The sequence below is a fragment of the Scyliorhinus torazame genome, chromosome 16 (assembly GCF_047496885.1).
Source record: "Scyliorhinus torazame isolate Kashiwa2021f chromosome 16, sScyTor2.1, whole genome shotgun sequence".
Taxonomy (NCBI): Eukaryota; Metazoa; Chordata; class Chondrichthyes; order Carcharhiniformes; family Scyliorhinidae; genus Scyliorhinus; species Scyliorhinus torazame.
The window spans coordinates 25,936,671-25,959,464 of NC_092722.1; the positions used below are offsets into that span (position 1 = coordinate 25,936,671).

Below are 22,794 nucleotides of genomic sequence, written 5' to 3' on the forward strand. Positions count from 1 at the left end.
CAACTCTTTTCCCCTATGTATGAGGGAGTGTGGATCTGCTCCCTTAATTAAGTGAATCAAACCAGTTAACAATGCCATGGTGTGGGATAAAATTTACACATGTCCATTGCATGCTACTATGTCCTGATGCTTCAGTGAATTATCTAGATTGTTCAAACTTTTAACTCAGTCTGAATGAAAAGTCAGCTAAATTAAACATATACACCCCAAACTTCATAGTGGTTGATGAAAACAAGCACACCATATCAAAGTTTTGGAATTTGAACCCATTGAATGACCTATAAAAACTTAAGGATGAATTAGCTGATCTCAGACAGGCCAGTAGTTGGGGTGCGACAAGTGGGCCCGGTGACACTGAGCTAGTGAAGAGAAACAAGGGTGTCCCTCAGCAAAATACTGCATGGACAGGGCACTTGAGGATTGCTGCTACCTGTGGAACTGTATTTCAGCAAGCATGTTACTTCAAGAGACAAGGTGCTGTAGGTGAGTTCACATGCACCATTAATCAATTCTTTACATCTTCACTTGCATCTTAAATGATCAGTCAAATTATTTTCCCAATAGAAAGGCAACTTCAGCTTAGTAAATATTTTACAAATTGTAAAGATGTGTCCATTTTTATTTCTTGAATCTTTAGTGAAGCAGAAGTTTCCAGAAGAGAATGGGGGTGGGAAAGAGAAGAGAGTAAATGAGTGCATTTTTAAACCTATAGATAAAAGGTTAGTGCTGGTTCTCCACTTAGGCAATGAAACTCACCTTCCATAGGTGTGTTTGGATCTGGCCTGTTAGCGAATACCACATCCACATACTCCAACTGCAATCGCTCAAGAGAAGCCTTCAGTCCTGCAAAAGCAGTACACATGTACTCATTAAAAAATCAGTCTGACCATCTCATGGCGCTTTGCTCTGCTCCTAATTTTATATGGCTAGAAGAATAAAAACTGTAACCAGTGCTTTGACAAAGAAGTCAATTATTTTGCATATTTATTTCCCTATGGAAGTTTCTGATTTGCAGAAATGGGTTAATTGAATGGTGGGCCTTGCATATTGAATGTATTTTCTTCAAAGCCAGAGATTGACAGCATTTTCTTCTGTTGGCCAAGTTAAGCAACATAATTTATTTTGCATCTTCTTCTTCGGCGATCACTCGCTAACAAGTATGACTGTTCATCTAAGAAACTCTGTGTGACTGGTCATGGGTTCTGTGGGTCCTTGGGTGACTAATGAGTCCAATGCTAGAGTCGCATCGCTTGGCAGGTGTTTCCAGGATGTGGGATTTGTCCCTGGACTCAAGATCACTGGTATTCTTTTTTCAGGCTTCATGTCCGGGTCTCCTCTTACTGATCTTCATCTTTATTATTGTCACAATTATGCTTCCATTAACACTGCAATGAAATTACTGTGAAAATCTCCTCATCGCCACACTCCGGGCCCGTTCGGGTCACTGAGGGAGAATACCAAAAGTCCAATTCACCTAACAGCACGTCCTTCGTGACTTATGGGAGGAAATCGGAGCACCTGGAGGAAACCCACACAGACACGGGGCAAACGTGCAGACTCTGCACAGAGTGACCCAAGCGGGAATCGAACCTGGGACCTTGGCACTGTGAAGCAACAGTGCTAACCACTGTGCTACTGTGCCGCCCTCAGAATATTCCAAACCATTGTATAACCAATGAATCATTTTTGTCATATGTTCAGTTTTGTTTATTGATCAGAATTGCAGCTCCTCGAGACCTTCCATCAAAGCCTGAGTGAAACACCTGACTCACCCACCCCCCTCCACGGTCTGATCTCTAACCTGCAAGTGAGTCTCCTGCAATAACACCACATCAGTATTTAGATACTTCAGGTGAGCAAAAATCGAACTTTTCACCAGGCCACCCAATCCCCTTACGTTCTAGGTGATCAACCGAATCGAGGGTATCCTATCCCCCTTCATCACGGAATCAGCCATTTCCACCGCAAGGGTCTACCCAGTAAAGGGGTGGCATGGTAGCACAGTGGTTAGCACTGTCGCTTCACAGCGCCAGGGACTCGGGTTCAATTCCCGGCTTGGGTCACTGTCTGTGCGGAGTCCGCACGTTCTCCCTATGTCTGCGTGGGTTTTATCTTGTGTAGCCACCTGGGTTGGCCACTTCCCAACTTAAAATGGAGATCCGCAAAGACTACAGGGAAATTCAGCCAACACAGGCAAAAACTAGCAAGTGCAAAATCTCCTGTGTATTAGAACTTGCAAAAGCCCAGACAGCACTGAAACTCACAGCCATCTGCATACTAAAATGAGCGAACAATTGAAACATGTAAGATGAATAAGGCCAAGCCAGTCTCCTCGGCGCCAGCAGGAGCCAAGTCAAGGGAAGGCCAACGGACATTCAGAGACCGCCCAGCGATCAGGGAACGGCTCCAGTATTGCAGAAATCGATCCAAGTGATCGGAACGTAGTCCAATCACTTGGAACCAGAAACGGGGTCCGCCCCAAACGGCGCGAAGCCCCTGGGGACTATAAAGTAAAGCCCCCAAGTTCAAATCGGCCTTCTTGGCAGGGTCACTCAGCAGCTCGAAACAACCCTTGACAATGACCTGCCTAGCCGCTACATCAACCAAGTAAGTCTCCAGTCAACGCACGCTACGAGATAGGCGCTCCTAGCTACCAGTCTATACCAGCTTTGAATCCTGCAGACTCAGAATCGAACGAAAGGCCATTTGTTCCCCTGACCTGGTGGGCCAGTTCCAAAGCTAAGTATAGGCCTTTTAGTGTTAGAGATAGTCTAGTAAGTAGAGTTTTATGCATGATTAGTGACTGGCTGTGTATAATAAATGTGTTTTGATTTGAATCTTACTAACTGGTGTATTGAGTTATTGATCAGTACTTGAACTTGAACCTCGTGATGGTATCATAAAGATACCTGGCGACTCTAGAGCAAAGGTTACAGAAACAGAGCAAATTAAGTAAAGACACAATGAGCAACATTTAAGAGCCAACCAAAAGTTAGCAACACTGGGTGCTCCAGTTTCCTCCTATAAGTCCCGAAAGATGTCCTTGTTAGGTGAATTGGACATTCTGAATGCTCTGTGTACCCGAACAGGCACCGGAGTGTGGCGACTAGGAGATTTTCACTTCATTGCAGTGTTAATGTAAGCCTACTTGTGACACTAATGAAGGTTACTATATTTTAAAAAAACACAAGTCAAGGACCCACCCAAGATGGTCGCCACCCACCCCTTCCAAAATATAGTTCCATAGTCATCATCAGCAAACTATTCCCCCTCCATTTCCTACCAAAGCCCCATCCATATATACCAATTGAAACCAATCCCAAGATCCAAACCCCCTCTTGCCCCCCAGGCTCCGACCCAGACGCTAAGCACAACGAACCAGCCAACACTGGTTCTACGGCTGCAGCTTCACCCCCCATCTCACAGTTTACCAGCTTTATTGCTCGCAGATTAGTCCTTCGGAGGACAAAATAAAAGAACAATATTGCCCACCTCGATATATACCTCATGATTCACAAATAAATTCCTCCTTTACCTCCTCAAACAGAAAAACAGATTTTATCAGCAAATATCAGAAACTATCCACAGGATATCATAACTCACAGAAAACGTAGATGTTATAAAATACATTTTACTGGACCCGAATCCATGCATTACATTGAAGGTGCCCGCCTCTTTGGACTTGTACGTGACAATAGCTTTGCCGGGTACACTACCACCAATCAAACTCCTTTCTTACATAGAGCAGTCTTAACCTTTTAAAAGGCAGCTCGCTTCCCCACCAGCTCGGCTCCCACATCTTAAATCCTCACGAGGTTACCGTCCCATTTTAACTTACTGTTTTCTTTGGCCGACTTCAGGACCCTCTCCTCCTCCTTGAAGCTTTGGAAGTGAACAATAAGCGCTTCAGGTGGTTCGTTCAGTCAAGGCTTCTGCCATAATGCTCGGGGGGCCTTGTCCAGCTTTAGAGGGAACGCAGATCTGACACTACCCATTGTCTCTGTGACAGGTATTCAGTGGGCTTCGGGCCCTCCACTCCCTCCAGCAACCCCACGATTCGGAGGCTCTGCCTCCTTGACCGATTTTCTAGGTCGTTGACCTTTGCCTTCAATCGTTTGTTTAGATTGGCCACCACCGCCATCTCAGCCTCCAACAACTCAAGCTGCTTACCTTGCGTGGTCAGGGCCTTCTCCACCCCCTCAAGCACCTCACCATGTTTACTTGCTATGCTGGCAGTTTTGTCAAGTTTCTTTCAAATGGGGTCCGGTGCCTCCTCAATCGATTGTAGCAGTCTCTCTGACAACACCTTCAAAGTGCTTCTCGAACTCCCTTTTAAACATTCCCAAAAGCATGCATGCTGTTATTGGGACGGCAGTCGTCGACAAAGCTGGCTCTGCCATTTTGTTTGCTGAATGAGGCCCGAGTATGTTGCAGAATTGTATTCTCTCCATTTTCCCTCCAATTTAATCAATGTCAGAATCCTATGCCAACGATCAGAAGAGTTTTTCTGTAAAAATCTCCTGAAAAATTGGGCAAAGGACCTTGAAAAGTTCAAGTCCTGACCGGCTGCCTGTTGTGCGACCTCCTCTCAAATTCCGCCATCAGAGGGAGTCAAGTTTTTAAGGTGTTCACATCAAATGAACATTTCACACTTTAATGGAGGCATTAACCAATTATTGACAAACAGCAATTTTTGCACTGATGTAGCATCCTACCTTCTATAATGTGCTTTCGAGAGAGTCCTCGCTCTGTCTCTGCCCTGCAAGGAAAACACAAACGAAAGGCATGGCATTATTTAAAAGTGAATTTTTAGTAATAAGTGTGATTAATCCAGGTTAGATCACATGTCTAAATAATACCAGGTTACTTCATTGATGTTGTTATGGGCCCGGGTTCAGAAACACCAAAATGTATTATGAAGTTCACCTGACCTATAACCTTTACGTTGAATTTGGCTAGGATGAGCACAAGCCTTCACTGCAAGTGTGATTCATCAGGTGTCGTAGGTGCTTCTAATCAAAACAAGGTTAATTCTAAGAATGTAGTTAACATATATTAACACAGCAAGAGTTTTTTTATCAATTACAAACATAAAGACAACGCAACAACTACAGTAATCTACGTATATAACACTTAATGAATTCCCCCTTAGCTGTTCCAATTCAATAACAAAATCCAATAAACCAAAACCCCTTTCAAGGACGTGGCCCAATACACTGTATTCTTCACTTGACTGGGACTGGTCCTCTCCCTGAGATTCTGATCCAGTTTCAACCAGCAGTTTCAACCTCCTTTTGGAAAGCAACTCTATCTTTAAAATTACCACGGCAGTTTGCCACACCCAATGTGCTTTTCACTGGAACAGTTTTTAAAATGAAAACAGAGAAAAACAGGGAAAACACTTCTTTTTCCTTCTGCAGTCCAAAGCAACAAAACAAAAACTGAAACCCAAAAAAACCCCTCTCACCTGACAGCCACAGCCCAGCTCCACCCACAAAACGACATCACTGAAGCTGTGCTACAAGTCACATGATAAGAGACCAAACCTTTCTTAAAGGGACACTCACATGACAATGTGGGCAAGCTCATGCAAAAGCATGGCTGCAGGAACAGTAGGCCTGTGTTCAAAAGCATATTTCTTTTGCAACCTCAAAACTTCTGAGCCACAATGAGCAGTATACCCTTGAAAATATGGATTTATGATTCTGATGTTGCGATATTCTGTGATCAAACTACAGGAGCACTAGATACAAGGGCATCTAGTAGTACACCATCAAATAGCACTTAGAATGCAGTAATTAAAGCTGGATAGTTTAACTTCCTTTAGTGCTAACACTACAGGGAGAGAACGACAAAGCACATGACCAAGCCAGTGCAAGAATGCAGTCAGATCCACAAATGCTTCATTTTTGTTCACCTAAAAGGTAAATATTACAAATGCGCACTTTTAGTGCAAAGCTTCACCTGGTGGGGGTGTTTGTACACAAATCACGGGGATATTTCCCACAATGTCTGTGCATTAAAATAAATTGATGCAAAACTGTGAGGTGTGCTCTCACAATTTCATGATATGTACCTGCATTCATAAAAAGTACCCAATATATTTTATAGATCATTTGGCGTCAAAGACTCTTGGCTTTCCACTCTGCCTGGAACTTGACTTTACTTTTCTATCTAACTCAAAAGGTTATAAATCTGGTGAAACTGTATTATGTCAAGACAGAGGACTTCAAAGACCAAAATATGAGAGAATTGAGTTCTTCAGCAATTGCAAGTATATTTTACACACATGAAGTAGGTGTGTTTTCCATTCAAAGTCACATACAGAGCCGAACTCAGTACCTGACCTCTTTACAGCCTGGGTTCAAACATGGACAAAAGAGCTGAATGCTAGAGGTGAGGTGAGAGTGACTGCCCTTGACATCAAGGCAGCATTTGACTGAGTATGGCATCAAGGAGCCCCAGCAAAACTGGAGTCAATGGGAATCAGGGGGAAAACTCTCCGCTGGGTGGAGCCATACCTGGCACAAAAGAAGATGGTTGTGGTGGTTGGAGGTGAATTATCTCATCTCCAAGACATCACTGCAGGAGTTCCTCAGGGTAGTGTCCCAGGCGAAACCATCTTCAGCTGCTTCATCAATGACCTCCCTGCCATCATAAAGTCCTAAATGGGGATGTTCGCAGATGACTGCACAATGTTCAGCACCATTCGCAACTCCTCAGATGATGAAGCAGTCTTCAAATAATGAAGGAGTCCATGTCTAAATGTAGCAAGACCTGGACAATATCCAGGTTTGGTCTGACAAGTGGCAAGTTACATTTGCACTACACAAGTGCCAGGCAATGATCATCTTCCACAAGAGTGGATCTAACCACTGCTCCTTGACATTCAATGATATATCCATCGCTGAATCTGCCCAAATCAACATCCTGGGGGTTACCATTGATCAGAAACTGAACTGGACTAGTCATAATAATACTGTGGCTACCAGAGCAGGTCAAAGGTTAGGAATTCTACGGTGAGTAACTCACCTCCTGATCCCCCAAAGCTTGTCCACCAGTTACAAGGCGCAAGTCAATAGTGTAATGGAATACTCTGCACTTGCCTGGATGAGTGCAGCTCCAACACTCAAGAAGGTCGACACCACCCAGGACAAAGCAGCTTGCTTGATTGCTACCCCTTCCACAAATATTCAATCCCTCCACCACCAACATACAGCGGCAGTCGTGTGTGCAATCTACAAGATGCACGGCAGTAACTCGCCAAAGTTTCTTAGGCTGAACCTTCCAAACCGGCGGCCACTACCATCTTGGACAAGAGCAGCAGACACCTGGGAACCCCACTACCTGGAGGTTCCCCTCCAAGTCACTCACCCTCCCAACTTGGAAATATACCGCCGCTCCTTCACTGTCACTGGGTCAAAATCCTGGAACTCCCTCCCTAACAGCATTCTGGATGTACCTACACCTCAGGGACTGCAGTAGTTCAAGGCAGCAGCTCATCATCAACTTCTGAAGGGCACTTAGGGACAGGCAATAAATGCTGGCATAGCCAGTGACACCCAAATCCTGTAAATGAATAAAGAAAATCATTCAGATCTGGTGTTTCTTCCCTGTTAATCTTCTCCTGAAGATATGGAATGACTGAACTGTTGTCAATAGCTCTTCAATACTTTGGTCATTTTACCATCATTCAGATAATCTTCATAATTGGTGACTGTAGATAAATGAATAAGGACAGTGACCAGGTAAAGGAAACCAACCTTTTTTGTTGCCTTAATAAGCCAATGTCATTGGTATTCTTCCTACCATTCTGGCTCAGATTTGCTAACTTGCAAAGACCAGGAATGAAGGGGTTTAACCTGGGACCCACATGGTTTGACTGCTCTGCTACTCAATCAATAAGCTTTGGGGAGTTCCAGTTCAAAATGTGTGGATGGCATTTCAATTTTCGTTGTATGGAAGGTGCTAAATTAAGGAAAAGGTTTCTATACAGGGAGGAAGGCATAATTAAATGCAGAACATAAGGCCTAACATCTGTGAAGTGCCTTAGGACTTTTTAAAAAATATCAAATATGCCATATAACTAAATGAGGGTAAATAGTTTGCACATCTACATAGATAGGCACTGATCAAAAGACTCTTGATATTCCCTGCCAAATAAGCACCTTAAGTTGGATAACAAGGTATCAGGTTATTTCTCGATAAAAGTATTGACGCAACCTCAAAGCTTAGGAAACAGAATTTTCCCTCCTCCTCTCCTTCTAAAGGAATTGACTCCTTGCTGGGTACAATTTCACGAGCACAAGTACAGATTCTTCAAGTCAAGCCCGATCCTATCCTCATACATGAGAAATATGGAACATTAGTTCTTTTTTTTCTAGTTCACCAGTAGCAACAAAGGAAGGCAGTGGCCTATTGGTATTGTCACTGGACTAGTAATCCAGAGATCCAGGGTAACTTTTTGGTGACCTAGGTTCAAATCCCACCATGGCAGACGATGAGATTTCAATGCAATAAAAATCTGGAATCAAAATTCTAATAAATGATTTATTGTTATAAACATCGATCTGGTTCACTAATGTCCTTTAAGGGAAGGAAAGCTATCGTCCTTATCTGGTCTGGCCTACATGTAACTCTAGTGGTTGACTGTTAAATGTCCTCTGGGATGGGCAATAAATGCTGGCCCAGCCAGCAAGACCCACTTTCCAGAAACAAAAAAACCCAAAAGAATTGTAGTCCCCTAATTAAGTCCAGCTAACTCAGTATATTTGGGGATTGAACCTGAACCCTTGTAGCCTAGTAAGGATTAGCCGTAGGCTGCCTTCACTGAGAGCACTGCAATACTTCATCAATTAATTTCTTTAAGAACAATTGTTTTAATGATTAGAAAAGTAAATATCGGGTTACATACTTTCCACCCCAGAAAATTTTAGTGGTAATGACAAGGCTGGACCGTCTGTGAAGAGAAAACAGGACATGATGTGGATAAAGGGTTTGTTTAAGCTTTATGTACAGTATTGCATGACCAATAAGACAATAAGAATACAGTATTCTTTCATTCACCCTCAAAACATACCAGAAAATGTTCCTGTTTAATTTGGAAAAATAAATACATCAACCTTCTCCTTCAGAGAGTGGAGATTCTTATTGCTGGTCTCATACAAGTGCTTAAAATATCAAACTCCTCTCTGCTCTTTTAGCTCAGGATATTAACCTACTAAAATAATGCAGAGGAAGTTGTTAGAAGCATGTTAAGTTTTCGTCATGAATTAGTTCCGATTATAATCTTTATCCTTAAAAGTCACGTTTCTCACTATAGTTTTGTAGCTTCCTGCATGCAGCTTGGCTGAGATGCGGCGAGCCATTGTGTTTCTAGGCCTCTTCTATTGCAACCAGCTACAGGGAGGTTTAAAGGCCAGAGTAAGGCAATTACTCTTCCGATTTACCTGGCTCTTTCAGAGAAATGCCTGGTCTGTAACTGGCATCTGCTCTGTATGGCTAGAAATACACCACGTTACAAAACATCGTAGCAGTCTTCAACAAAAATCATTCTTTGGGCATTGATGTGCTGTATCTTTTAAAAATATTTGTTGAAATACCATTTTATAAAATGGTAAGATTCACCAACTTCATAGCTTTCATATTTTGAAATCATTTGTAAACGGTTACCAAAAAGAGATTGTAGTATTACAGTATTATCCAAAAGGCAGCATTGGAATGTCTGCATGGGGTCACTGCACAGCCGCGCGAGTGAAAATGTAACAGGCAGGGAGTTTAAAAGTAGATGCTGTGGCAGGTTGATAAAGATACAGGGAATACTTGGAGGGCAGCAGGAGCGCAAGGTGAAAAAAAATTAGGGAGTGACTGCTCTGAATAACTCTGGAGTACATCAGTAAATTATTTAGATTTATTGATACATGTACAGAGGTACAGTGAAAAGTACAGGCAGATAGTTTCATATTTGAAAAAATACATATTGTCCTCATCACAGATACAAATGGAGTTCAAGAGATCACAGGGATGGGCAATACATGTTGGCCTAGCCGGAGATGCCCGCATCACGCAAATGACTAAAAAAGGCCAAAGTTCCTCAGAAAAGATTTTGTAGCATGCGATGAAAAGACTGAAAGGTAATGTTAATCTGTCGAAGCAGGCAGGTTATTCTCATTCTGCTACTAAATGTAAACATTGTTGGCATACTCGTAACACGAGGAAATAAAAGGTTGAAGTATTTCAAATAGAGAACACATTCAATAGAACATGCTGGATTAAAATCTCAAATATGTTTAGAAACAGTTTTGTTTTTGAAGGTCGATTAACTTTGTCGGAGCACTGATGATACATTTGTTCTCTGATTACAAACAATAAATGGGGGTGTATATGCACACCCATATTCAGGTAACTATTGTTCACCTTAGCCCACCCTTTTTCAATCTCAACTATCAAAAGATATTTCTAATCTTAAAATGTTTATGCTAAAAATGATACTAGTTCATGAGGTTTTAATTAGTAATAGGCAAGTTAATTTCATACCAATATTCTTGGGCAAATAGAGAGCTTCAAACTAACAAATTACCTCCATCCTTTCTTCTTGATGATACTTCCCAATACAATTTCGGCCCTGGGGAAAAGACAAAATAGTGAGGTTGAGCACACTTTGCATTAATGGTTGAATCCACATTGCCCCTCATGGATGGTACATAGGATTAGACCTTTATTTATTTATGATCATACAATATTCTATTATACAAAGTTAATTGCATATTAATTGTGTTTAATTGAATGCAGGTGGTGGGCATTAACTGGGAGTCATCTGTACCCCTTTGAATAGACCCAGAATTAACTGTGGTTCTTGGGTTAGGAGGTGCATGCTTGCAATGTTTAACTTTGTAAATGAAATAAAATAAAAATATGTAAAGATTGGATCCATCCCCGGGAGAGGGGCCACCAAGCTAGCAGGGTAGCTAGCACCGGGAAGCGTGCAGGAGAGGGGGGGGAAGGGGGAAAGCGGCTGGCGAGGGAGCAGACACCGGGAATAGGGGGACAACTGGGGGAAGAAACAGGTGTAAGGGAGAAGGGGGCAGCTATAGGGGGGGGGGGGGGCAAAAAGACGGCTTGGGGGGGGGGGGGGGGGGGGGGAGAAAACATCACAAGGAAGAGGAATATAAAGAAGGACCAAGGGCTTTATTTTCATTTCATTTAAGCTGGCTACAACAGGCCACATGTGGTGACTTGGAACAAAATGGCACTGCAAGCAAACACTTTGGAGGGGCTCACCCACATGGTATACTCACAGTTGGCGGCCATGTTGGGTGGCCACTGAACAAAGGGAAACCCCGGAGCGCAGGGACCTGACCTCGTGGAGAGAACAGTGCCCGCGACCATCTTGTACGGCCCCCTAACAAAGGGAAACCCCGGAGTGCAGGGGCACGCCCACCAGGTTGACCCCGCAGGAGCAGGGGGACAAAACGTCCCCATCAGGATAGTCACCTGAAACTTAACAGCCCATGAAGAGATCCAGAGTCTTTGCCCACCTGAAAAGTTTGAAAGCTGACATAGACTTCCTCCAAGAGACAGACCTACCATTCCTGCTATGGAACAAGGGTCAGGGAGGTAGCCATACTGTTAAACAAGAGGACGATCTTTACCATGTTGAGGATGGTTACAGACCCAGGGGGACGGTACATCACGGTCAGCAGTGGCCTGGACGCGGCACTGGTAGTACTGGTGAATGTATACGCTGCCAAATGGGACGACACGGAGTTTATAAAAAAGACCGTGGTGGAAATCCCTGACCTTGACACACATCAACTGTTCATGTGGGGAGACTTTAACTGTGTACAGGTCCCACGGATGGACAGGTCGAACCCCGAAATGGGAAAGATCTCCAACATGGCGAAAGAACTCAGCTTAACCATGGAGCAGAACAGGGCATTGCACCCATGGCGGTTCACCCACCCAGGGGAGAAGGCGTTCTCCTTCTTCTCCCAAGTACATAATGTTTATCACGGATCGACTTCTTTGTAGTGGGAAAATCAGTGCTTCCAGGGCTAGTAAGAGCAAAATATTCCGCAATCGTAGTCTCAGACCACGCTCCACATTATATGAATATGAGGTTGGAGACGGACTGTGCCCAACGCCCCCCCATGGAGGTTAGACATGGCCCTCTTGGCCGACAAGGACATCTGCGAGAAAATATCACAGGCCATAGACGAGTATGTTACTAACAACCAGTATGGGGAAGTCCCACCCTCCATGTTCAGGGAGACACTTGAAGGCTGGGATCAGGGGTAAAATTATAGCTTACAATGCACGGAGAGACAGGGAAGGGTGGCTACGCAACGGCTAGTCGACTCCGTACTGGAGATAGACCGGCGTTACTCCGAGGCCCCGACCGCAGTGCTCCTGGTGTAAAGGGGAAAACTACAGATAGACTTTGACCTACTCTCCAAGAGGAAAGCAGTCCACCAGGTCCGCCATTACGAGCACGGAGACAAAGCCTGCTGGCTCACCAGCTGAGAAAGCAGGCAGCCATGAGAGGAATAGCACATTTAGGGACAGCAAAGGTATCTTGGTAGCGGAGCCGGATAAGATCAACGAGGCAATCAAGACCTTCTACTGGGGGCTGAACACCTCCGGGCCCTCAGCAGGGGACAGGAGGATGAAACTGTTCCTCGAAGGACTGGACGTGCCACTCATCGGGGAGGATGGGAGACGGGGCCTGGAAGCATAGCTAGAACTGGGAGAAATCATGGAGAGGATCAGCTCCATGCAGATGGGGAAGGTGCTGGGACCGGATGGTTTCCCGGCAGACTTCTACAAAAGATTTGCGGCAGCACTGGTCCCGCACCTGCGGGAGATGTTCACAGACTCACTGGCGACGGGCACTCTGCCTCCCACGCTAGCACAAGCCTCAATCTCGCTGATACCCAAGAAAGACAAAGACCCAACAGAATTCAATTTGTCAAGGGTAGACAGCTAACATCAAACATCAGGCGTCTGCTGAATGTGATCATGACCCCATCCGGGGAGAGATCACCCAAGGTTATCGTCTCTCTGGATGCAGAAAAGGCCATCGACAGAGTCGAATGGAAGTACCTCAGAGGTACTGGAGCGGTTCGGGCTTGGAAAAAGGTTCACTGCCTGGGTGAAACTTCTGTACAACGATCCCACAGGGAGCATAAGGACAGATACCACCAGCTGAAAGTACTTCCAGTTGCACAGGAGGCACAAGACAGGAAAGCCCGTTATCCCCACTGTTGTTTGCTCTGGCGATCGCACTTAGGGGGGCAAAGAACTGGAAAGGGATCCGGAGAGGAGACAGAGAGCACTCGCTCTTTGCGGTTGACCTTCTCCTTTACATCTCGGACCTGCGAAGCTGCATGGAGAAGAGTTTGGAGCCTTTTCCAGTTACAGTAAATTGTTAATCCTTCATTATTATTACAATACACATATTGTCACACCAGTATCTGTAGTTTTACGCTTTCAAGACACAAGTGATCCCTTTATTGAAATAAAAAAAACTGAGATGGAATGTGCTGAATGATCGAGAAGTTGATACACTTTTTGTAGTTATCTTATTTCTGTTCAAGTTGACCAAATTGATGAAACGTTTTAAAGCTCATCTGAAATGGGATGCACCTTTTAATATTTTAAATGCTCAGACACAGGCTGCTTTAGTATTTGAAGAGTTGCAGATAGTACTGAAAACTGTGCAAGAATCAACAAACATCCCCACTTCTGACCTTATGATGAGGGGGAAGGTCATTGATGAAACGGCTGAAGATGGTTGAGCCTAGGACATGACCCTGGGAAGCCCTTGCTGTGATGTCCTGATGCTGAGGTGAATGACCCCCCCCCTCCCCGCCCCCCAAATAATATCCAGAACCACCTTCCTTTGTGCTGGATATGAGACGAACCAGTGGAGAACTGTCCCTGAATCCCATTGACTTCAATTTTTCTCGGGTTCCTTGATGCAACACTAGGTCATACACTGCCTTGAAGTCAGGCCAATGAGTCTCTCCTCACCTGTGAAATTCAGCTCTTTTGCCCAGGGTTGGATCAAGTCTGTAATGAGGGCTGAAGTCGATTGTGCCTGGTGGAAAACAAACTTAAGCAACGAGCATGCCACTGCTGACTAAATGCTTCCTAATAGCATGGCCATTGACCGCTTTGATGATGACTGAGAGTGGATCGATGGGACAGTAATTGGTCAGATTGTATGTGTCCTGCACTTTATGGACAGGAAATATCATTGGCAATTTTCCACTTTGTCAGTATTGCCAGCACTGCAGCTGTACTGCTGGGCTAGTTCAGCAACAACGGGGGCAGAGGGTGGAGTGGAAATATTGTCAAAGCCCATGTACTTTTCTGTATCTACTGAGTTTGATGCATCCAAGGAATTACGTTGTATCTTGAAATCATGTGGACTGAAGTGAAATGGCTGTACTGGTATGTCTCATTTGATGATTTTAAATTAAAAATTACAAAGGCAGAAAATATTTAGAAATTTTCTTTTTATTATTTTACATCAAATAGCACTGAACAATAAAACAAACTGTTGAGAATTAACCTAACCACTATTAAAAAATACTTAAATTGATTTTGTGTGCAGTCTTATCTATTTAGATGAGGTTGAATGCTAGTAAGCATTTAAGTACAATCAAACCTGTATTTGTTAACAGAATATGGATCCAGTCTGAGTGATTTGTGCTGATTCGCTTTGGATATGATTATTTGAACAGCTAATTTTGAATTAGCTGATACTTTTGTTCCACTCATTAAAATATTAGCGTTTTAATTTTATTGTTTGTTCCACAATCACATCATACCATTACCCTAATGGAGAAGGAAAACTGTCTAATTCCCAAGATTCCCTTCTCCGGCAGCCACTCAATGTGCAAGAGTGTTTCACAATCCGATTTTCTTGCTTCTCCCTAGAGAGGACCAACCTAACCTGTTCTCAGCATCTCTCCTGTGGCCATGATGCAGACCAGGTGATTTGGGCAACTGCACAGCCACTGTATTTGTTGCACTAGAGAATTGATGCATTGAATTTGTTAAGTAAAGAAAAAATAAAATAGGATAAAATGAAATATAAAAATAAAACTGAAAAATTAATGAATCAGAATGAATAAAATGCATCAAAAAATTGATAATGCAAGTGTGAAGTAGAAATACTTAAATCTGGTGAAAACTTATGGTGTCAAATGTATTCAGGTGCAATCTCATTCAAATAGAAATGCAGCTTTTGCATTTTTTCAGTCGGACTCTCCTACGCATTACAAAACATCTAAATCAAACACATTAAAGTTATAAGGCCCTCTGCATATTCCGGAAGGCACATTTTGGTGACATCTATAAGGCCAAAGGCAGCAGATACTTAGGAACACCATCATTATTATAGCTACTAAAACAGCAACTTTTATTTATATTTGTCTTTCATGTAATAAAATATCTCAAGGCACTTCACAGGAACGTTATAAAGCAAAATTAGACGCCAAAGAAAATGTTTTATGGAGCCGATTGAAAGGATAAAGAGGTCATGGTGAAAAGGCAGAGAGGCGAGAGAGGGAATTCCAAGTCCATTCTATATCTGGATAGATAAAAATAAACATTCCTGTTGTTTTCGTTGCAATGCTGTAAAATACTTCTAATGTTTGAGGATTGGACTAGTTGCAAATTCTCACCAGTAGTTTCTCTTTGCTTTCCTCATTTAACTGTAACTGGAGTGAATTTCGATGGGTTGTTCTATGTTTTCTCCTCCTTACACTTATCTCCTTTAAATTTTTTATACTTCTTCCAATGTTATCTCCCATTTGTACTGCATCTCATACCAAGTTTCCCTTGTACCTAGGATATTGTATTTACTAACCTTACTAATTCTGTTATCTTTACTGATGGATTCATTTGTACCATTGGAATCACTAAGGCTGATTATACCAATGAGCTTCTGGCCAGCGTCCCATACTCCACATACTTGGCATCAAAAACACTGCTGCTCATGTCCCAAGTCACAGAAAGCTATGTCCACCCATCACCCACTCACTGCCCTAAATTGGTTCTTGGTTAGGCAACACCCCAATTTTACAATTCTTATCCTGGTATAAATACCTCCATGGCCTGTCCTCCCCACATTGCTATAAACTTCAGTCCCAGAACATTCTGAAATATCGGTGCCCCTCTAACTCTGGTCTCTTGTATATCCCGATTTTAATAATAATAATAATCTTTATTAGTGCCACAAGTAGGCTTACATTAACATCGCAATGCTGTTGCTGTGAAAATTCTCTAGTCGCCACACTACGGCGCCTGTACGGATACACTGGGGGATAATTCAGTATGCCCAATTTACCTAACAATTGCTCCACCACTGGCAGTCATGCCTTCAGCTTTGGAAATCGCTTTCTTAATCTCTGCAATTCTCTCTCTCTCCTCCAAGACACTCCTTAAAACCTACCTCTTTGACCAAGCCTTTGGTTATCTGTCCTAATATCTAATGGCTCGATGTTAAATTTAGCCTTTTGCACTGTTAAGTGCTTTGGGATGTTTTATTATGTTAAAGGAGCTATATAAATAAAAGTTGTTTTTGTTGTAGACTTATCATTTGGCTTTAATACCTTCCATTGCCTTTTGTTTCATTTGTGTCTATTCATTTTTTTAAAATTTAGAGTACCCGATTCATTTTTTCCAATTAAGGGACAATTTAGCGTGGCCAATCCACCTACCCTGCACATCTGTGGGTTGTGGGGGCGAAACCCACGCAAACACGGGAGAATGTACAAACTCCACACAGACAGTGACCCAGAGCCGGGATCGAACCTGGGGCCTCGGCGCCGTGAGGCAGCACTGCTAGTGTCTATTCAATTTTCCCAACCTGTAAAAGTTCTGCCTGAAATGAGTGCAGACATTCACAAGAGTTTAGACATTCATGGGCAGCATGGTAGCACAGTGGTTAGCACAGTGGCTTCACAGCGCCAGGGTCCCAGGTTCGATTCAGGCTTGGGTCACCATCTGTGCGGAGTTTGCACGTTCTCCCCGTGTCTGTGTAGGTTTCCTCTGGGTGCTCAGATTTCCTCCCACAAATCCCAAAAGACATGCTGTTAGGTGAATTGGACATTCTGAATTCTCCCTCATTGTACCCATACAGGCTCTGGAATGTGGCGACTAGGGGCTTTTCACAGTAACTTCATTGCAGTGTTAATGTAAACCTACTTGTGACAATAAAGATTATTATTATAAGTCGGCTAATGGCGATGTCAATGTGCCTTTAATGTCCAAAAACATCACAAGACACTTTACAGGAATGATTATCAAACAAAATATGACACTGAGTCCCTTAAGGAGGGATTAGGACAGGTGCCTAAAAGCTTTGTCAAAGGGGTCGGTTTTAAGGAGCGTCGTAAAGGAGAAGTAGTAGAGAGATGGTCTGTATTTTATATTGACATCATTTGTTTTACTGCTGAGCTGTGAATATTATATTAAAGGGGTTATTTGGTACAGAGGGTATCTATTTTAGATGACTAATTTAGAAAAAATTGTTTTATTGATTAAAATATATTTATAGCAGAGACTCCAGGATGGTATGTTGCCTCCCTGGTGCAAGGGTCAAGGATGTCTCGGAGCGGTTGCAGGACATTCTGGGGGGGGGGGGGGGGGGGGAGGAGAAAGAGAGTGAACAGCCAGCTGTCGTGGTGCACATAGGCACCAACGATATAGGTACAAAACAGGACGAGGTCCTACAAGCTGAATTTAGGGAGTTAGGAGTTAAACTAAAAAGTAGGACCTCAAAGGTAGTAATCTCAGGATTGCTACCAGTGCCACGAGCTAGCCAGAGTAGGAATGACAGGATAGGTAGGATGAATGCGTGGCGCGCGAGATGGTGCAAGAGGGAGGGATTCAAATTCCTGGGACATTGGAACCGGTTCGGAGGGAGGTGGGACCAGTACAAACCAGACGGTCTGCACCTGGGCAGGACTGGAACCGATGTCCCAGGTGGGGTATTTGCTAGAGCTGTTGGGGAGAGTTTAAACTAATGTGGCAGGGGGATGGGAACCGTTGCAGGAAGTTGGAAGGTAGTAAAACAGGGACAGAAACAAAAGGCAGTAAGGGGGAAAGTGTAAGGCAGAGAAGCCATAGTCAAAAATCAAAAAGGGCGACAGTACAAGGTACAGTGACTGAGGGGAGCTCAGTGAATAGGACCAGGAATACTAAAAGGAATAAAACGGGAAGTAAAAACATTAATGGTAAGTGACGCGGCAGGTTGTTACTATGGGTTCAACGACAAGGAAAATTAGGAGAAAGGTTAAGAGGAAATATAACTTAGGAGAGGTTACTGATCGAGGTGTTAAGATTCAGAACAGAGGTAAAAAAAAAGCCAACATAAGTGTACTTTACCTGAATGCTCGTAGTATTCGGAATAAGGTAAATGAGTTGATGACGCAAATCATCGTGAATGACTATGATTTAGTGGCCATTACTGAAACATGGTTAAAGGATGGTCACGACTGGGAGTTAAATATCCGAGGGTATCAAACTATTCGGAAGGACAGAGTGGATGGTAAGGGAGGTGGTGTAGCTCTGTTATTTAAGGATGACATCCGGGCAACGGTAAGGGATGACATCGGTGCTATGGAGGATAAGGTTGAATCCATTTGGGTGGAAATCAGGAATAGTAAGGCAAAAAAGTCACTGATAAGAGTAGTCTATAGGCCACCAAATAGTAACATTATGGTGGGGCAGGCAATAAACAAAGAAATAACTGATGCATGTAGAAATGGTACAGCAGTTATCATGGGGGATTTTAATCTACTTGTTGATTGGTTTAACCTGGTCTGTCAAGGCAGCCTTGAGGAGGAGTTTATAGAATGTATCCGCGATAGTTTCCTAGAACAGTATGTAATGGGACCTACGAGGGAACAAGCAGTCCTAGATCTGGTCCTGTGTAATGAGACAGGATTGATTCAGGATCTCATAGTTAGGATCCTCTCGGAAGGAGCGATCACAATATGGTGGAATTTAAAATACAGATGGAGGGTGAGAAGGTAAAATCAAGCACTAGTGTTTTGTGCTTAAATAAAGGAGATTACAATGGGATGAGAGAAGAACTAGCTAAGGTAGACTGGGAGCAAAGACTTTATGGTGAAACAGTTGAGGACCAGTGGAGAACCTTCAAAGTGATTTTTCACAGTGCTCAGCAAAGGTTTATACCAACAAAAAGGAAGGACGGTAAAAAGAGGGAAAATCGACCATGGATATCTAAGGAAATAAGGGAGAGTATCAAATTGAAGGAAAAAACATACAAAGTAACAAAGATCAGTGGGAGACTAGAGGACTGGGAAATCTTTAGGGGGCAACAGAAAGCTACTAAAAAAGCTATAAAGAAGAGTAAGATAGATTATTATTTTTTTTTTAAATATATATTTATTAAAGTTTAACACAATTTTTCTCCCTTACAAACAATAACCCCCCCCCCCACCGTAACAAAAAAAAAACGAGAAATCGCGCAGAGCAAGATGTATACATGGCAAAATGATATATTTACACAGCTTTGTACACTGGCCCCCACCCGTATGTGCCAGTTTCCCCAACCCTTCATATTATCTCTTGCTCATCCACCCGTCCAGGCAGTCCCCCCCTTTCCCCCCCCCCATCCCTCCCCCCCTCCCAGGACGTCCCCTCCACACCCCCCCCCCCCAAAAGGTTGCTGCTGCTGACCGACCTTCCTCTAACACTCCGCGGGATAGTCCAGGAACGGTTGCCACTGCCTGTAGAACCCCTGCGCAGACCCTCTCAAGGCGAACTTAATCCTCTCCAACTTTATGAACCCAGCCATATCATTTATCCAGGCCCCCAGGCTGGGGGGCTTCGCCTCCTTCCACATTAGCAAGATCCTTCGCCGGGCTACTAGGGACGCAAGGGTCAGAATGCCGGCCTCTTTCGCCTCCTGCACTCCCAGTTCGTCCACTACTCCAAATATTGCTAGCCCCCAGCTTGGCTTGACCCGGACTTTCACCACCTGAGATATTGCTCCCGCCACTCCTCTCCAGAACCCCTCCAGTGCCGGGCATGACCAAAACATATGGGCATGGTTCGCCGGGCTCCCTGAGCACCTTCCACATCTGTCCTCTACCCCAAAGAACCTACTCAACCTCGCCCCCGTCAAGTGCGCTCTGTGGACCACCTTAAATTGTATCAGGCTGAGCCTGGCACATGAGGAGGAGGAATTAACCCTACCTAGGGCATCAGCCCACAGACCTTCCTCGATCTCCTCCCCCAGCTCCTCCTCCCATTTACCCTTGAACTCTTCTACCAGCGCTTCCCCCTCTTCTTTCAACTCCTGGTGTATTTCCGACACCTTGCCCTCCCCGACCCATACACCCGAGATCACCCTATCTTGAACTTCTTGTGCCGGGAGCAACGGGAATTCCCTCACCTGTCGCGTCACAAAAGCCCTCACCTGCATATATCTAAAGGCATTTCCCGGGGGTAAGATAGATTATGAGAGTAAACTTGCTCAGAATATAAAAACAGATAGTAAAAGTTTCTACAAATATATAAAACAAAAAAGAGTGGCTAAGGTAAATATCGGTCCTTCAGAGGATGAGAAGGGAGATTTAATAATGGGAGATGAGGAAATGGCTGAGGAACTGAACAGGTTTTTTGGGTCGGTCTTCACAGTGGAAGACACAAATAACATGTCAGTGACTGATGGAAATGAGACTATGACAGGTAAGGACCTTGAGAGGATTGTTATCACCAAGGAGGTAGTGATGGGCAAGCTAATGGGGCTAAAGGTAGACAAGTCTCCTGGACCTGATGGAATGCATCCCAGAGTGCTAAAAGAGATGGCTAGGGAAATTGCAAATGCACTAGTGATAATTTACCAAAATTCACTAGACTCTGGGGTGGTCCCGGCGGATTGGAAAGTAGCAAACGTGACACCACTGTTTAAAAAAGGAGGTAGGCAGAAAGCGGGTAATTATAGGCCAGTGAGCTTAACTTCGGTAGTAGGGAAGATGCTGGAATCTATCATCAAGGAAGAAATAGCGAGGCATCTGGATGTAAATTGTCCCATTGGGCAGACGCAGCATGGGTTCATAAAGGGCAGGTCGTGCCTAACTAATTTAGTGGAATTTTTTGAGGACATTAACAGTGCGGTAGATAAGGGGGAGCCAATGGATGTGGTATATCTGGATTTCCAGAAAGCCTTTGACAAGGTGCCACACAAAAGGTTGTTGCATAAGATAAAGATGCATGGCATTAAGGGGAAAGTAGTAGCATGGATAGAGGATTGGTTAATTAATAGAAAGCAAAGAGTGGGGATTAATGGGTGTTTCTCTGGTTGGCAATCAGTAGCTAGTGGTGTCCCTCAGGGATCAGTGTTGGGCCCACAACTGTTCACAATTTACATAGATGATTTGGAGTTGGGGACCAAGGGAAATGTGTCCAAGTTTGCAGGCGACACTAAGATAAGTGGTAAAGCAAAAAGTGCAGAGGATACTGGAAGTCTGCAGAGGGATTTGGATAGGCTAAATGAATGGGCTAGGGTCTGGCAGATGGAATACAATGTTGACAAATGTGAGGTTATCCATTTTGGTAGGAATAACAGCAAACGGGATTATTATTTAAATGATAAAATATTAAAACATGCTGCTGTGCAGAGAGACCTGGGTGTGCTAGTGCATGAGTCGCAAAAAGTTGGTTTACAGGTGCAACAGGTGATTAAGAAGGCAAATGGAATTTTGTCCTTCATTGCTAGAGGGATGGAGTTTAAGACTAGGGAGGTTATGCTGCAATTGTATAAGGTGTTAGTGAGGCCACACCTGGAGTATTGTGTTCAGTTTTGGTCTCCTTACTTGAGAAAGGACGTACTGGCACTGGAGGGTGTGCAGAGGAGATTCACCAGGTTAATCCCAGAGCTGAAGGGGTTGGATTACGAGGAGAGGTTGAGTAGACTGGGACTGTACTCATTGGAATTTAGAAGGATGAGGGGGGATCTTATAGAAACATATAAGATTATGAAGGGAATAGATAGGATAGATGCGGGCAGGTTGTTTCCACTGGCGGGTGAAAGCAGAACTAGGGGGCAGAGCCTCAAAATAAGGGGAAGTAGATTTAGGACTGAGTTTAGGAGGAACTTCTTCACCCAAAGGGTTGTGAATCTATGGAATTCCTTGCCCAGTGAAGTAGTAGAGGCTCCTTCATTAAATGTTTTTAAGATAAAGATAGATAGTTTTTTGAAGAATAAAGGGATTAAGGGTTATGGTGTTCGGGCCGGAAAGTGGAGCTGAGTCCACAAAAGATCAGCCATGATCTCATTGAATGGTGGAGCAGGCTCGAGGGGCCAGATGGCCTACTCCTGCTCATAGTTTTTATGTTCTTATGTTAGGTAGCATTGTGGTTAGCACAATTGCTTCACAGTTCCAGGGTCCCAGGTTTGATTCCCGGCTTGGGTCACTGTCTGTGCGGAGTCTGCACGTTCTCCCAGTGTGTGCGTGGGTTTCCCCCGGGTGCTCCGGTTTCCTCCCATAGTCCAAAGATCTGCAGGTTAGGTGGATTGGCCATGCTAAATTACCCTTAGGAGTGTCCAAAACTGGCCTTAGTGTTGGGTGGAGTTGTTGGGTTATGGGGATAGGGTAGAAGTGGTGACCTTGGGTAGGGTGCTCTTTCCAAGAGCCGGTGCAGACTCGATGGGCCGAATGGCCTCCTTCTGCACTGTAAATTCTATGATTCTATGAGGATTGAACTAACATAATACAAAAAACAGTTGTTGGAAAATACCTCTTCAAT

General features: G+C 43.8%; 1 protein-coding gene across 11 annotated transcripts in view; it reads right to left on the reverse strand.

Moving 5' to 3' along the window:
• Positions 1 to 22,794, reverse strand: part of kcnab2a (potassium voltage-gated channel subfamily A regulatory beta subunit 2a) — a 341,966-nt gene that overhangs the window by 53,402 nt on the left and 265,770 nt on the right. For all 11 annotated transcript variants that reach the window (XM_072478111.1, XM_072478110.1, XM_072478107.1 and 8 more), the window contains 4 exons: positions 10,580 to 10,624; positions 8,915 to 8,959; positions 4,716 to 4,759; positions 757 to 843 (listed from right to left, as the gene is read on the reverse strand). In XM_072478111.1, coding sequence (XP_072334212.1) covers positions 757 to 843; positions 4,716 to 4,759; positions 8,915 to 8,959; positions 10,580 to 10,624 — 221 coding nt within the window. The remainder of the gene's footprint in view (positions 1 to 756; positions 844 to 4,715; positions 4,760 to 8,914; positions 8,960 to 10,579; positions 10,625 to 22,794) is intronic.